General features: G+C 41.5%; 1 protein-coding gene across 1 annotated transcript in view; it reads right to left on the minus strand.

Annotated features, from left to right (window-relative positions):
• NBAS (NBAS subunit of NRZ tethering complex) overlaps window positions 1-4,121 on the minus strand; it is a 338,079-nt gene extending 333,958 nt beyond the window's left edge. Inside the window, exons 1-2 of the mRNA XM_040622888.1 lie at window positions 3,824-4,121; window positions 1,673-1,727 (exon numbers count right to left, since the gene is read on the minus strand). Of these exons, the coding sequence (XP_040478822.1) occupies window positions 1,673-1,727; window positions 3,824-3,940 (172 nt within the window). The 5' untranslated portion in view covers window positions 3,941-4,121. The remainder of the gene's footprint in view (window positions 1-1,672; window positions 1,728-3,823) is intronic.
• Window positions 4,122-14,079: the final 9,958 nt, after the last annotated feature.

Consider the following 14,079-nt stretch of genomic DNA (forward strand, 5'->3'; position numbering starts at 1 on the left):
GAAAATAAAGGGACATCTCACTTAAGTAAAGTCGGAGGCTAGAAGGGGGAGCAGTACCATTGAACATCAATGACAGGAAGAAGTGTCAGGCTTCAAAAGAAGAATCATCAACAGGAAATTATCATCAGTTATAGGCCCCAAGAAGGAAGAGATGTACCGTCACACTACCTACAAGAAATGGACTCCCCCAGCAACTCAGGCAATAAGAAACCAACATCACCCTGAATGCTTTTCTCCAATGGACTTTCGTTCAAAACAACCCCTCCCAACTTCCTCCTCCAGAAAATAATGTTATTCTCCTCTGTTTGGACTTAGCTATAGTTTTACTGTAACTTGCTTGTCCTGAATTGCAATTCTCTTACTCCTGAATAAACCCTCTTTTGCTTGTAAAATAACTGACGGTTTTACTTTTAAGATTAACTACTCTATTGACAAATAACGTTTTATATGATCGCACTTAAAATGTGTATGTGAGTGTGAACATGTAGGTGCAGATCAATGAAAAAAAGTCGGAAGGGCAACAGATTTTCTCCGGGTGGTAAAATGAGAAATTGTTCATTCGAATTTGTGGTTATCCATATTCTCTGAATTTCTCTAAATGAATTTAATTACCTGTGTACATTTTCTAAATTGTCAAAATTTTTAAACATTTGTCACAATGCAAATTGAATATGCTAGTGCTTATAACAGAAGATAAAATTATAGTTAATTTCAAGTACTTAACTCCTTTGAAACTGAATCTTCTCTGTGTAAGTAAGTAGTTCAAATTCACCAGTACTACGAGGACAAGCTTTGGAGCCAGAAAGACATGCAGTCAAATTCCAGATGAGTGACCTTGGACAAGTTTCCTCATCGAAAAATATGAACTTGTAATAGCACCTACCATGATGGTCTAATAAAGGATTAGATCAATAAATACACATAAAATTCTCACAGCACCGGCTTAACACAGCCAGTGCTCAAGACTTTCTCAGATACTGTGAGCTCATATGCAAACTCTGTCAGGAGTTACAGGAATACCCTGGTTAACCAAATTTTTAATCTGAATAACTCTGACCAGATGTCGCTGGAACATCATGTAAACCATTTAAAACAGCTTGTCACTGTCTTTTCACGTTCAATGTCTAGACTCTGAGACTCATATTGGGTTTGAGTTTCTTCATTTCTTCTAGAACGCATTCATAATAGTTAACCTTAAGCCATACTTCAGCTCTAAGCTGCATTAAAAATGTGTGTGTGTACATACATATACATACATAAATCTGTATATACACATATATAAATATATACATATATAAAATTAAACTCAGGTGACATGTGTGCTATTCACTTTTATCAGGCTCTATAAGTCTAAAGAACATTTTAAAATTCCTAAAGTTTTAGGACGCCTGGGTGGCTCAGTCAGTCAAGTGTCTGCCTTTGGCTAAGGTCATGATCCTAGGGTCCGACCGAGACCTGCATTTGGGCTCCTTGCTCAGTAGGGAGCCTGCTTCTCCCTCTGCCTGACGCTCCCCCTGCTTGTGCTCTCTCTGACAAAGAAATAAATAAAAATCATTTTTAAAATAAATAAATAAATAAAATTCCTAAAGTTTCAAAAACAGTAAAGTTACAAATGAAATGAAAAAAATTATCTAACTATATCTTTATATAGAGAAAAATAAGCTATATTTACCTCTAATTGCTTTTGTGATGATAAAGGATGCACCATGTTTTCGGTTGCCTCTAGACTGCAATGGGAAAAAAGAATATTACATTTGAGAATTTTCTAGTAATACTTATACAGGATATAGTCACATTTCTTTGCTAATACTCGGTGCAGGGTACAAGTTACCAGTATTTAAGAACCACTATTTAGAAACAAAGGAAGTAGAAGCATGGTAGAGTTACAGGCATTTGTCAGGACAAATTTTGCAGGGGAGGACAAGGATTAAAGGTAGAAACTCAAACACCATATATCAAAACACCAGTCCAGAGACAGAAAAAGTCAAGGGCAAAGACCATATTGGTTGCCAGTTCAGCAGTCTACTTGGGTGGGTCAGAAAGGCCTAAAATAATTTTTGCTTGCAGGAAAAGTGCTCATATGGATTAATAAACTCGTACCTGGAGGCATATTTGAGTAGGTGTTGTGCATCCACAAAGAAAATGCCACTAACGCACACACTGATATACAACTGCTATATTAAATAGTTCCTAAGTACAGACTAAACACTAAGCTAAATAGCAGGCACTACGAATAATAAGATGTACTAATGTGCTGTCAAGAGAGGAACGTGGACATACAGTAAGTGCAGACAGATACTGCTTAAAAGCACAGAAAAGGTATTTCATTCCACAAACATGAATTGATTATCCACTGGGCAATAATACACAATTTGGTCCTGGGGAGGGTTATAAAGATGAATCAGATGTAATCGCCCTCTAAGAGCTTGACATTAGGTGAAATCAATAGAACCAAAACAAAAACAAAACCAAAAAAAAGTGCTACGAGGTTTCAATGTAAGTTGAGGCTGTGCTTTTTAAAATCAATTTATAATGTTAAGCATTCTGAAATATCCCTGAAATTAACCAGTGGATGCTAAGAAGTGAATATGCACCCTTTTTCGACCAATAGCAGCAGAAACAGCCTCCTAGCTACATACCCTACAATATTCACATTGTTCAAGACAAACAGAAACTAAGTAAATACTTGAAAAACAATAAGTGCAGCCTAAAAAAATACATTATTCAAGACAAGCAAAAACTGCAATGGGAAGAAGGTTAAAGAAAAACTATAAACTTTATAGATAGGAGAATGAGCAGTTTCTCCAGTAAAGAAACAGGAAAGATGTTGTAAAAAAGAATTCATATGTCAGGACTCCCTGATCTTTAATTAAAGTCCTTTTGAATCTTATTGCATTCTCGGAGTCTAAAACATGACAGGCACTCAGTAAGTTGAATAAATGTGGATTCCTGGTTCCTACTGTTCACCTTGTGCTGGGAGGCCCTCTCTACAGATCGACTGAAAACCCTAAGGTCCAGTTAAGGTTACCAACCCCTTTAACCCCTTCTTCAGCAAGGAACCCAACCCCAGGTCAGCAGCTCCTCACTCTTCCCTGTCGTGGCATTTTGTTCACACCACTATCACAGCGCAATTATACTAAGTGACTAAAACGGCTATTGGAGGTCTCCCATCTAGACTGCAGACACTATAAAAGTTATTCACCTTTCTATGCCCACCGCCTGACACAGTATCTGGGACATGGACAGACACACATGTACATTATCTGGGACATGGACGGACACACTAGCACATGAAATGCTTGTTTACTGAAATACACAGGAAAGGGTGCAATTCAGCACCAAGGAGGAGTAAAGGTTTGATGCCACGCTCCGCGGCGGTCCTCCAGATGCTGAGGTGACTGTAGGATCCTGGAAAGTTCTCCCACTGCAGATGAGAATCAGCCCCGATCAGGTCTTGCCTGGCCTCCGGGAAAGGACCACCGAGAATTCAGGCAGCAGGAGGACCCTGAAGTCCAACATTGTAACTCCCCTCCAAATACGAGCAGTGAAACTGAGATCCGGAATGGGAAGGTTCGTGCCCCAGCGCCCAAGGTTCTGCCCTGCCGACCGAATTCGGGAGTCCAGGAGGGATCTCAGGTACCCCTGGCTTTAGGGGACCCAGACCCCTGTTAGCCCGCGGTGCCGTTGCCAAGGCGACAGCACCAGCAGCAGAGCCCTGCTCTCCCTCCCACCCGGCTCCACTCCCTACGTGGCTTCAGCTACGTGGCTCTGCCCGGACAGCGCCCGCGCCAAGCTGGCCGCAGCTCTGGAGGGGCCTAGTCACCTGTACTTCTGTCTCCGAGGGCCACTCGGTGTTGACCAACAAGTCATAGAGAATCGTCTCCTCCTCGCCCTCCGCAGTGGCTGGATTCACAGCCGGCGCTGACTCGGAGACCGCCATGTTCGCCCCGGAGTTGAGCAACCAGAGCAGGGCCACTACGGCATCTGGCAAAGGACAAACTTCCTAGGCCGCTGTCGCCTTTGATTCACGGGAAGGAGGTGTGGTTAACTGGGAGTGAGAAGGAAACGCTGGATTAACCTTTTAAAGAGTAGGAAGTACAGTTACTGTTGCTTGTCAAGAGTAGGATTTAGGTCCTGGTCCTGGGGCACCCCTTGTTTATTAATCTGCGTGAGATTAACAAATCTAAACCTCTCCTATCCAGCCAGCTTCTATAAAACACAAATGGTAAAAGTATCTAAGATGCTAGCATTCATTTGCGTATCCGTTGCCAAGTACATAAAGAGTTCCAACAGAGGTTTTTAAATAAACACCAAAAATTTCGCAACTCAATAGATTAAGCAAATGAAAGGTGTTAGAGGAATGATGCTCAGAAAAAGCAACAAAGGTCCCAGAGTCGAGAGCAGCTTCCTGGAGGAGTGGAGATTTTCCTTGGTCTTTAACATTAAGTAGAATTTGAATCAAGCCCAGAAGGCTTGGGGAGAGCATCTCAAGTAAGGTGAAATGGGGTGAGAAAAGACAGGCAGAAAAATACATAAGTTGAAAGAGCAGGCAGCTGAATGTAACCCAAGTGGGAAAAGGGTATGGAGGCAATGAACTTGAAATAATACATTGAGGACCTACTTGGAGAAAACTAAAATGCCAGCCTCATTTTTCATTTATTTAGCAAGTGCCTCCACATGGAAAACTCTATACTTGTAAACAGAGTCTATCGTTACCCTAATAAATATACAGTGAACAAGAAATTAGCACTGTGTCACATTCAAAAGACACACAAATACTGAAGATTTCTTGCAGGAGTTATATTGCATAATATCCATTAAGATGCATTAGGCAATAATGCAATTAAAAGCCTCAGCTGGGAAGCCTAGGGATCCCATTTCTTTCAAAGTTAAATGACCTCAAAGCCAGCGCTATATCACCTGTCCACTCCCCTCACTCTCTCACCTCACCCCTGCTCCTCACCCCGCCACCTTCAGCCACACTGACCTTGCTCTTTCTGAACATTGTGTCTCCCTTCCGTACTTCAGGGACTTTGCAAGTGTTGTTCCCTCTGTTTGGAAGGCTTTCTACCAGATATTTGTCTCTCCCTCATTTCCAAGTTTTTGTTCAAATGTCACCTTCTCTCCGGAAGCCTAGCCTGACTTCTTGTTTTTAAATTTGTAACCCCCTTCCCTGAACTCCAGATCTCCAGATCCCCCTTACCTTCTGTTTTTTTTTTCCATAACACTTATCACCCAAACTGCTATTTAATGTACATTTTGTTCTATTTGTTGTCTGTCCCCATTCACTAAAATGTAGGCTCCACCAGGACAGAGTGTGCTACCATATACTTACCAATGTTAAATGGAAAAAAAAAAAAACCCTCAGCTTTTCACCCGTGTAGAGAAAATCCAGCTCTCCTCTATTACGTGTTTTTTTCCCTGTGAGCCTCCTACTCGCACCAAACACTTCTGACCCTTCTGGTTACCAAATGTGTGGAGGTTTTTCCCCCACACCATCAAGTAATTCCCAGACACCAGCAGAATGTCCCAAGAATTCAACACTCTCTTCCAGAGATAGCATCAGATTCCACAGGTTAAGGGCTCAGTCTCACAAGGCTACCCCCTGACACACACACACACACACACACACACACACACACACACACTCACTCCCAAACATACCCTTCAGAGGCCAGTGGAAAGCCCAGGTCCTTACAAGTACCGCACGCTAATCACGCGTGCCACTGGATACTTTATCACCTGTGCTTCTGACCAACAAGCTATGGATCAGATTCCAAAGACCCCCCTTCTCAGGTTTGATTAATTTGCTAGAGCAGCTCACAGAACTCAGGAAAACACTTAGGTTTACCAGATTATTAAAGAACATGATAAAGGTACATGAACAGCCAGATGAGCTACATCGGGCGAGGTCTGGGAGGGTTCTGAGGGCAGGAGCTTCTGGTCCTATGGAGTTGGGATGCATCACCCGCCTTGTGTGGTTGTATTCACCAGCCTGGAAGCTCTCCAACCCCCGACTACTGAGATTTTTATACAGGCTTTCTCACTTAAGCATGATCAATGATTAATTTCATTTCCAGCTCCTCTCCTCCCTCTGGAGGATGGGGCTGAAAATGTCAAACTTCTAATCATGGCTTGGTCTTCCCGGTGACGAGCTGCCGGTAAGGAGTCATCTAGAAGCCCACTCAGAGTCACTTCGTTAAAACAAAAGACACTCCTAGTGCTCTTATCACTTAGGAGTTTACGAAGGTTTTAGGAGCCCTGTGTCAGAGACAGGGTCAAAGACAAATATTAGAACAAGAGATGCTCCTAGTATTACCACTTAAGGAATTACAAGGATGTTAGGAGGTCTGTGCCAGGAACTAGGGGAAGAGACCAATACTCATATTTTTCTATTATCTCACAAATGCCATTTACATCCCTGCTATATCCCCAGAGTATACAACAGTCCCTGGCACAGAGCACAGGACAAAATATATAAATATATATTTTGAATAAATGAAAAACTTCCCCCAAAATCTTTTTTACACATTGTTTCCCCCAAAGTAATTCTCTTCAGAGCAGTGGTGTCTTTTTTTCAGATTCTCAGTTGCGGACACCAGATATTTGCACACAGACGTTGCCCGCAGTAGGACATGAAGAGGTAGGAATGCCAGTCGCTTGGAATACACTGTGAAGATGGCCCTGGAGTGGCAGGGCCTTGGTCCTGTCCTCTCCCAGTCCTGCACACCAAGTTTCCTTGGCCCTGTCTCATCCAAGAATCTTGGACAGAGATCAAGACTGCTTTCTGCTTCATCGGTCCTTCACCGCCTCCAGCCGATCAGCACACAAGCAGCCAGGAGGTAACTGGCCAAGCTGACTCAGGTGTTTCCTTCTCAGCTGGTATGTGAAGGGGACAGGTGCAAACATATCGCCAGGAAAATGGTTCTCCTTTAGCATCATCACACTACGTTAATTACTTTATCCTCACCGCAGCCCCACTTGCCACAGTGTATACAACAGAACAGGACACATAAGGCCATGCCTGACTGATCCGTGGGAGCTTCTAGTCTAAAGAAACAAAGAGCACAGGCTGAAACTCCACACTATTTGACTGTATGTTTGACTTGGAGCAATTTCCGGAAGGAAAATTCTACTCCCAGAGATGCTCTGAGCAGATAGGTTATGAAGCCCTCTTCCCCACTATTTAAAACCCCAAAGAGTTCCTGGAAAAAGAAGAAGGTGAGGTGACCACTGAAAGGAAAGAAAGTGGAAAGAATAAATATGTCCTGAGAAGAGCTCTGAATCTAGAGTGTCGGACACTGGGGTAGATGAGAAAGGCAGAGAAGAGATCAAAGTACATATCAAAGTTGAGCTGAGTCTCGGGGTCAGGATGATTTAAGACAGATGTGGGGCTCAAGCCAAATTGCTAATTGAGTCTTATTTTCAGTAACTACATGATTAACTATCCAATCTGAGACACTTTGAGAATGAAATGGGATGATTTTAATAATTCTTCTAGGAAAACAGGCATGAAACAGAACTATCCTGGGCAAACTGAGATGATGGGCACATTAATCTAGAACAAGAGATTGGTGACTGTATGAAGAGAGTGTAGGTATTTCATAAATACAGCAAGACTCCTTTCCTAATTCTCTTAGGGTGACTGATGGAGTGACAGCGACAATCTTTGCCTGCCCAGGCCCATTAGCTTTCTGAGAACTGTTTTTCAATTGCTCTCCCTTCACTCCAGTTCTGAAATTCTAGTGCGGCTGCCAACCCCCAAATTCTGCCTCCTTGAACCAAATCTGCCCACTCAGAGCCCCATTCCCCTGACCTCAAGCTTTGGGTGGAGAATTCTTCCCTGAGATTGATTGATTTTTAAGATGAAAATGGAGGGAAAAGCAGTGTTCCCTTTTGGATCACAGGGTTTGAAGAACACAAGTTGGGAGTTTTAGCAGCCCTCTCACTATATACGGAAACTTCTCTGCATGGAAAGAGAATGAAGCCAATGAGAATGAAAAAAACAGGAGAAATAAAGACTTCATTTGATCCTAACAGGCCTGAGGCAAGTGACATCTGCATGCTACCTTCTTCCTAGTTAGATAAGCCAGTGCATTCACCTGAAGCTAATTTGAGTTGAATTTCAATGCATTCAAACCACTCCTCTGTCTACCTTTCTACCAATAGATTTTGCAAAGTCCCTCATTTAGAATCTGTATTTAGGGTATGGATCTCTGCAATGTTGTTTCTGACATATAGAATTAGTATTAATAATACATAAATGGTATTATTACATCAATACATTGATGGTATTCATGGCTTACAAAACTCTTTCGTCCTCACAGAAGGCCGAAGCTTGGAGCAATCGCAGATCACAACAGAGCCAAAATTCAAAATTCTTTTCTGCACATCATAGCATGTTACCGAGAATACAGATGGAGCACTTAGATGGTTGAAAGTGGAAAAGAACTGTTTTGGATGACAAGTACCAACATGTGGAATGGGAGTATCGTCAACCCGTTCTGTCAGGGGGAAAGACATTCTATTTCCTCCAGAAAGCCTGGAGAGGACCCCAGTCAATTCTATAAATATTCTAAGTCTGCCATAACATCTCTTGGCAGCCAAATAGACATCATAAAGTTCGTGCATGGTATTAGCTAAGAAAAAACCTCCAGCCCCTTACTTAAAGCTCCTTTCCTCTAATTTGCTGCACGATTCATATGGGCCATTTCCCCCCCCCGCCCCCCAGTTTCCTCACTAACAAATCATATGGAACAACCAGCTGGGGAATAGGCCTTACCAGGGGTACCCGCAGCATAAGCAGCAAGTGTGAGAGGCAAGCGAATGAACTGGCAAAAAAAAAAAAACCCAAAGAAAATAAAAAAGAAAATTGAGTGTATTTAATTTAGATAAATTAATTTACCTTGGTAAATTAGTTACTATTGACTTACTGGTAAGACTAGCTATTTTGTTTCATTTGGTTTAAAAACAAAGGTAGATGCTCTGTAATATACTTGAAAGCATCAAAAAATAAGATGAATTAATGGGTGGACTGAGGATGCATAAGTGGAAAGATGTGATAAAACGAGTAGAAAATATTAACCATAGAATCTCAGTGGTGGGCGCAGGAGTGTTCAGTGGAAAATTCTTTCAGCTGTGCTATCCATGAACACTTTTATAATAACAGATTGAGAAACAGGTAAATCCGCAATTTTACATAGTGCAAACAAGGGATATGGGGAAAGGGAGTCTAATAAATAGTGTGATAAAGTCCTTACTGATTTGGGAGCAGGGTTTGTTACTAAATAACTCCAGATTTTGATAGGAAAACATACTGTTATGTGTTTCTTTAAAAAGAAAGAAATACGACATATGTCTTCCAAACCAGAGAATGGAATGGAATAAAGGAAATTTTTAAATTATCAATTCGAGGCAGGGAAAGACAGAATAAATACGCAAATATAGACCAGGGTAAAGAGAAAATTCTCCCACTGGAATAGGGTGGTACAATAATCATGAAGCTAACACCACTCACATGTGCACAACACACACACACACACGCACACACACGTGTATTCACACATACGCCAAGCACACACAGCATACTCCCTGCCCATCTCACCTTGACTTCTGAAGAGTAATTTCAGAAGTTTGGGATATGATTTCTTCCCTGCTTCTTTCATTTGTTTTAATCACTTACGGGAAATTCTCAGTCATTACGTCTTCGAATACTACCTGTGCCCCATTGTCCTCAGAGCCAGGAAGGACATCATAGTCCCCTTTGTCACAGCCGCCCTGTATCTGTTTGTGTTTCTGCTCTGTATTCGGTATAATTTCTTCAGCTCTCTCTTCCAGTTCACTCTAGTTCACTTTTCAGGTTAATCTATGTGTAATCTTCCCATCAGGTTTTTAATATCAATTATAGGTATTTCATTTCGGGAAGTCCTTTTTTCTTTTCTTTTAAATCAAATATGCTGGCCATTTTGTTAGTTTGTTACTTCTTACGTTCCCATTCCTACTTTTAGAAATACATCAAACGTAATTTGTATTCTCTACCTGATATTGCTAATACCTAAAGTCTTTGAGGGCTTTTTAAAAATTTCCTGCTGACTCTTGCTCATGGTGACTTGCTTCTTTACGCACTGTGTTTGTGGGGGGGAGGTTGGGGCATGCATGTGATTATGAATTGGAGTCTGTTCTGGGAGCAGCTTCGGAGGCACCATCCCCTGGGAAGACTTGCTTTCACTTTTGCAAGACACCCGTGAAACTTGGACCCCCTTTAAATTAAGACTCTAAATTATTTCAGATGTTCCAAATACTATGAATTCAGGCAGGCCGTGGCCACAAATTCTCAAAGGAGACTTTTATAGCCACTCAGATTCCAGGCTGAGCAGAACAAGTTTAGTTGCTGCCTGGCTCTGTTTTAGGAGATTCTATGTTAATAGTGTTGATCATCATGGATCCTAATTTTTTGTAGGTTGATCAGTGCTCCAACTCCCCTCCCCTCCCCTCCCAAGTCTGAGGCCTTGACCCCAGCCTTTCCATCCCACCGCAACTCCACTACCTGCCCTGAAATGGAAACATCCCTGAGGCGGCTGGTGACTTGACTTCTTCTTCTGTGGATTCTCCTGGCTCTTGCCAGGACTCGGGGGTTCTTTTACTTCCTGACCAACTCATCCATTTATTTTAAAAGTTGTGTTTCTGCTTTTATATTCTAGCTAGTACTCTCAGTGTTTGTAGGAGTCTTTTAGGAAGTCTTGTCCGACAAATCATCTGAAATGAAAGTCTCTGAACCTCACAGAGGGAAACACAATGGGGGAAGCCATTTTCCCCAGATTTGCCACAAACAGCCATGCAGCTCAGAAGCACAGACCACAGACGGCAGCTCAACAGTGGCTCCAAAGGGAGGCAACTGACAGCACCCAAAAGAAATGGACTTGTTTGCCAACATGTAGAAGACACCTCTGGGGCCCCCCAGAAATATTTGGGAGGGGAGTTTACAAATGGCTAAGGGTCCTGTGTCACCAACTAGGAGCAAGACCAGTGAAATTACAATGTTTCATGTTACGATGATGACTACCATTCCTGTCCACAGACTGGGGACACCTAGGGAGTCTCAAATAACACCAATAATTCAAGAATTCAAACGGCAACTAACTACAGAACCAAAATACTGTAATTTTTTGTGGACAGGAACAATGGCTTTTTAATCTCCATAAACCCAGCTTGAAGGTTGTCCCTGAATACATTTTTCTTGACTGCATGAATTATTCATGGTTATGTTCCCACTGTTATAGATTAACCCTTTTTGCTTAAAAGGGAAACTGCAACTTTTAAAAGTCATTTATTTTCTCCAACAAAATAGTAATTTTCTCAAGGAAAATTTCTCTGAATAGATAGTCCATTTATGAGTTACATTTTTCCCCCTACAGTTGCATTGAAATTATGGTCAAGTCCAGTTTATCCTTGAGTTTCTGCTAATGGAAACCTACAGTGGGAATATTAACCAACAGAACAAGGACTCAATGAAGCTGAAGAGGAATTAATAATGTGTTTGGTAGAGCAAAGTACTAACTTTTTAGAAGCTATTACATAGGATCAGACACTCTCTACAAAGCTAAATTAAACACCAAGGATTAGAACCATTTGAGGTAGAATTATTAAATGTCTTCCAATTTTAATGATGTTACCTCTTCAGTGGAATTTCATGCAGTGAACTGTTTCCTGGTGAAGTCCTTACCATTTTAGGTTTCTTTTTAGATAAAAATGTTTACTCAGTGTTAAACTCTCAAAGTTTTTTGTTTAAATTGTTATATTCTGATACAGACATGAAATTAATGATTTCAAAAGAAGATTTCCAACCTAATTAAGTCTTAAAGGAATTAACCAAAAGAAAAATTAAAGGTGTTTAAGAGGAGACACAAATCTTTACCAAAGTTAGGTCACCGAGAAAGAAAACAGTACATTTAAGTCAAATGTGCTGATATGCTAGGACTTGCTCTGGAATTGACATTGAACCAAAGAGATAAAACTCAATAGTTTTGCAGTGAATGCACATTGATAGATGGCATCTCTTCTATCCCAGTGGATCTTGACTTGTACAATCTTCTAGTTCCTTCTCTGCCTCTAGCATAGACTATAGGTTCTAAAAAACTTCCTTTTGAATCACAGCTGTTACTGACCAGTTCTACTATTGCTTTGCACAAATTATTTAATCTATCTGTGCCTTTGTTTCCTAACTAAAGTAGGAAGACCTAAAGTAAGGCATTGTTCTGACAAAGATTCTCTCCTTGACCAGACTCTAGATGTTCTCCTTCGAGTCGCATGCTCTTCTGACTGAGCCAACCAGGTGCCTCCTCTGAGTCTTCTTCTTGGTCTATTAAAACATATAGCATAAACGATTTTGTCCACCCCCTTCCCCAACCATTAGAAGGCTTAAACACTAAAAAAAAGCTTCTAGGGGCGCCTGGGTGGCACAGCGGTTAAGCGTCTGCCTTCGGCTCAGGGCGTGATCCCAGCGTTCTGGGATCGAGCCCCACATCAGGCTCCTCCGCTATGAGCCTGCTTCTTCCTCTCCCACTCCCCCTGCTTGTGTTCTCTCTCTCGCTGGCTGTCTCTATCTGTGTTAAATAAATAAATAAAATCTTTTTAAAAAAAAGTTTCTAAAGCTCAAGATACATCCCTAGGATGGTCCTAGTGTTCCCCCTCCCACCAAGTGCCTGTTTGAAAAAGCTAGAACTCTTCGTTCTAGCCAACATCTGACATAGGCCCCTGGCCACCCTTTCTCATTCCCTAAAATGAGTTTACAATTGTGAATCCTTCCTCGGTCCCTTTGAGATGTATATGTATCTCCTGCAACCAGGAGTGTCTTTCTCCAGGACCTGAAGCTTTGCTTTGAAATGTGATCCTCAGGAAGGACAAGGCCTCTGTCTCAGAAGTCTGTGTGCGAAGATAGAATCCTAACTTACATGATTGCCAGCTAACTGACACAGATCGCCTAATATGCATTTACATTGATCAACCTTTTGTAAGTTTTCACTTCCCTGACTGCTCACCCTTCCACCAGTTCCCTTCCTTATTATGATTTTCCTTTTAAAATATTCAGCCAAGTCTGTATAAATCAAAGTTTAGTCTAGTTCATTCTGGACCTTCTTCTCTAATGCAACAATATGTTACTGATTAAACCTGTTCTTACCACTTTAACCAGTGTCTGTCTTGTTTTATCTTTCACAATTCAAGAAGTGAGAAGAAAAAAAATTTTTTAAATAGAATAAAATATAAAATAAAATAATGTAGTAGACATCTAAGAATAAAGCTGTAAACTCAACATGACCAAGTAGATAAGCTCTAAAAAAATCAATTCTAAGATCATCTTTCTACCTCTGTGGTCCAGGGATGCCCACATACATCAAAACATATTTAAATGCACATTCCTGGACTCCACTTCAGATGGGAGCAATCAAAATTCCTGATGGTGAGATTGAGGAATCTGCAGTTGAAAGAGCTCCCCAGAGTAATTCTGATCTACTTGAGTTTAAAGATCAGTGGCCTAATCGATTAAGTATAAATGTGCAAGTGAAAAATTTCTTCTAAACAAGCAGTTAGGGCATAGTATATATTCTGTTGGCCTTAGCACGTATTAGGTAAGATTTCTCAAATAAAAATTGGGGGTGGAGGGGGAGGTGGGAAAGGAGCAGGTATGGAATTCTGCCCATTTTCCATCAGAACTTATATAAATAGGAAAGAAGTTTAGGCCAAAGGGCCTCAAGTCTTCTAGTCCTTCCATGGGGGGACATAGTCCCTTAAATGAATGCATGAAGCTTATATGTCCCCTGTTTTTGGATCTGCATTGGATCTGTGCATGATGGCTCTTACATCTGAGCCTAGACTTTAAGGCTTAGCAGCTTCTGTTTTCTCCCTCTTAGATTCCTGAGCTGTCAAGAAGGCTGGGCGACACTACTGGAGAGAGAGTCCCGATGGAGAGGCTCCAAAGAGAGGCGATTGGCAGCATCCAAAAGGAATAGACTTGTTTGCCAACCTGCTGCCCCGCCTTTAATCTTTTTTCTCAGTTGATGCTAACACCATTCACCCAGTTAT

Source organism: Ursus maritimus, unplaced genomic scaffold (genome assembly GCF_017311325.1).
Source record: "Ursus maritimus isolate PB19 unplaced genomic scaffold, ASM1731132v1 scaffold_6, whole genome shotgun sequence".
NCBI classification, from domain to species: Eukaryota; Metazoa; Chordata; class Mammalia; order Carnivora; family Ursidae; genus Ursus; species Ursus maritimus.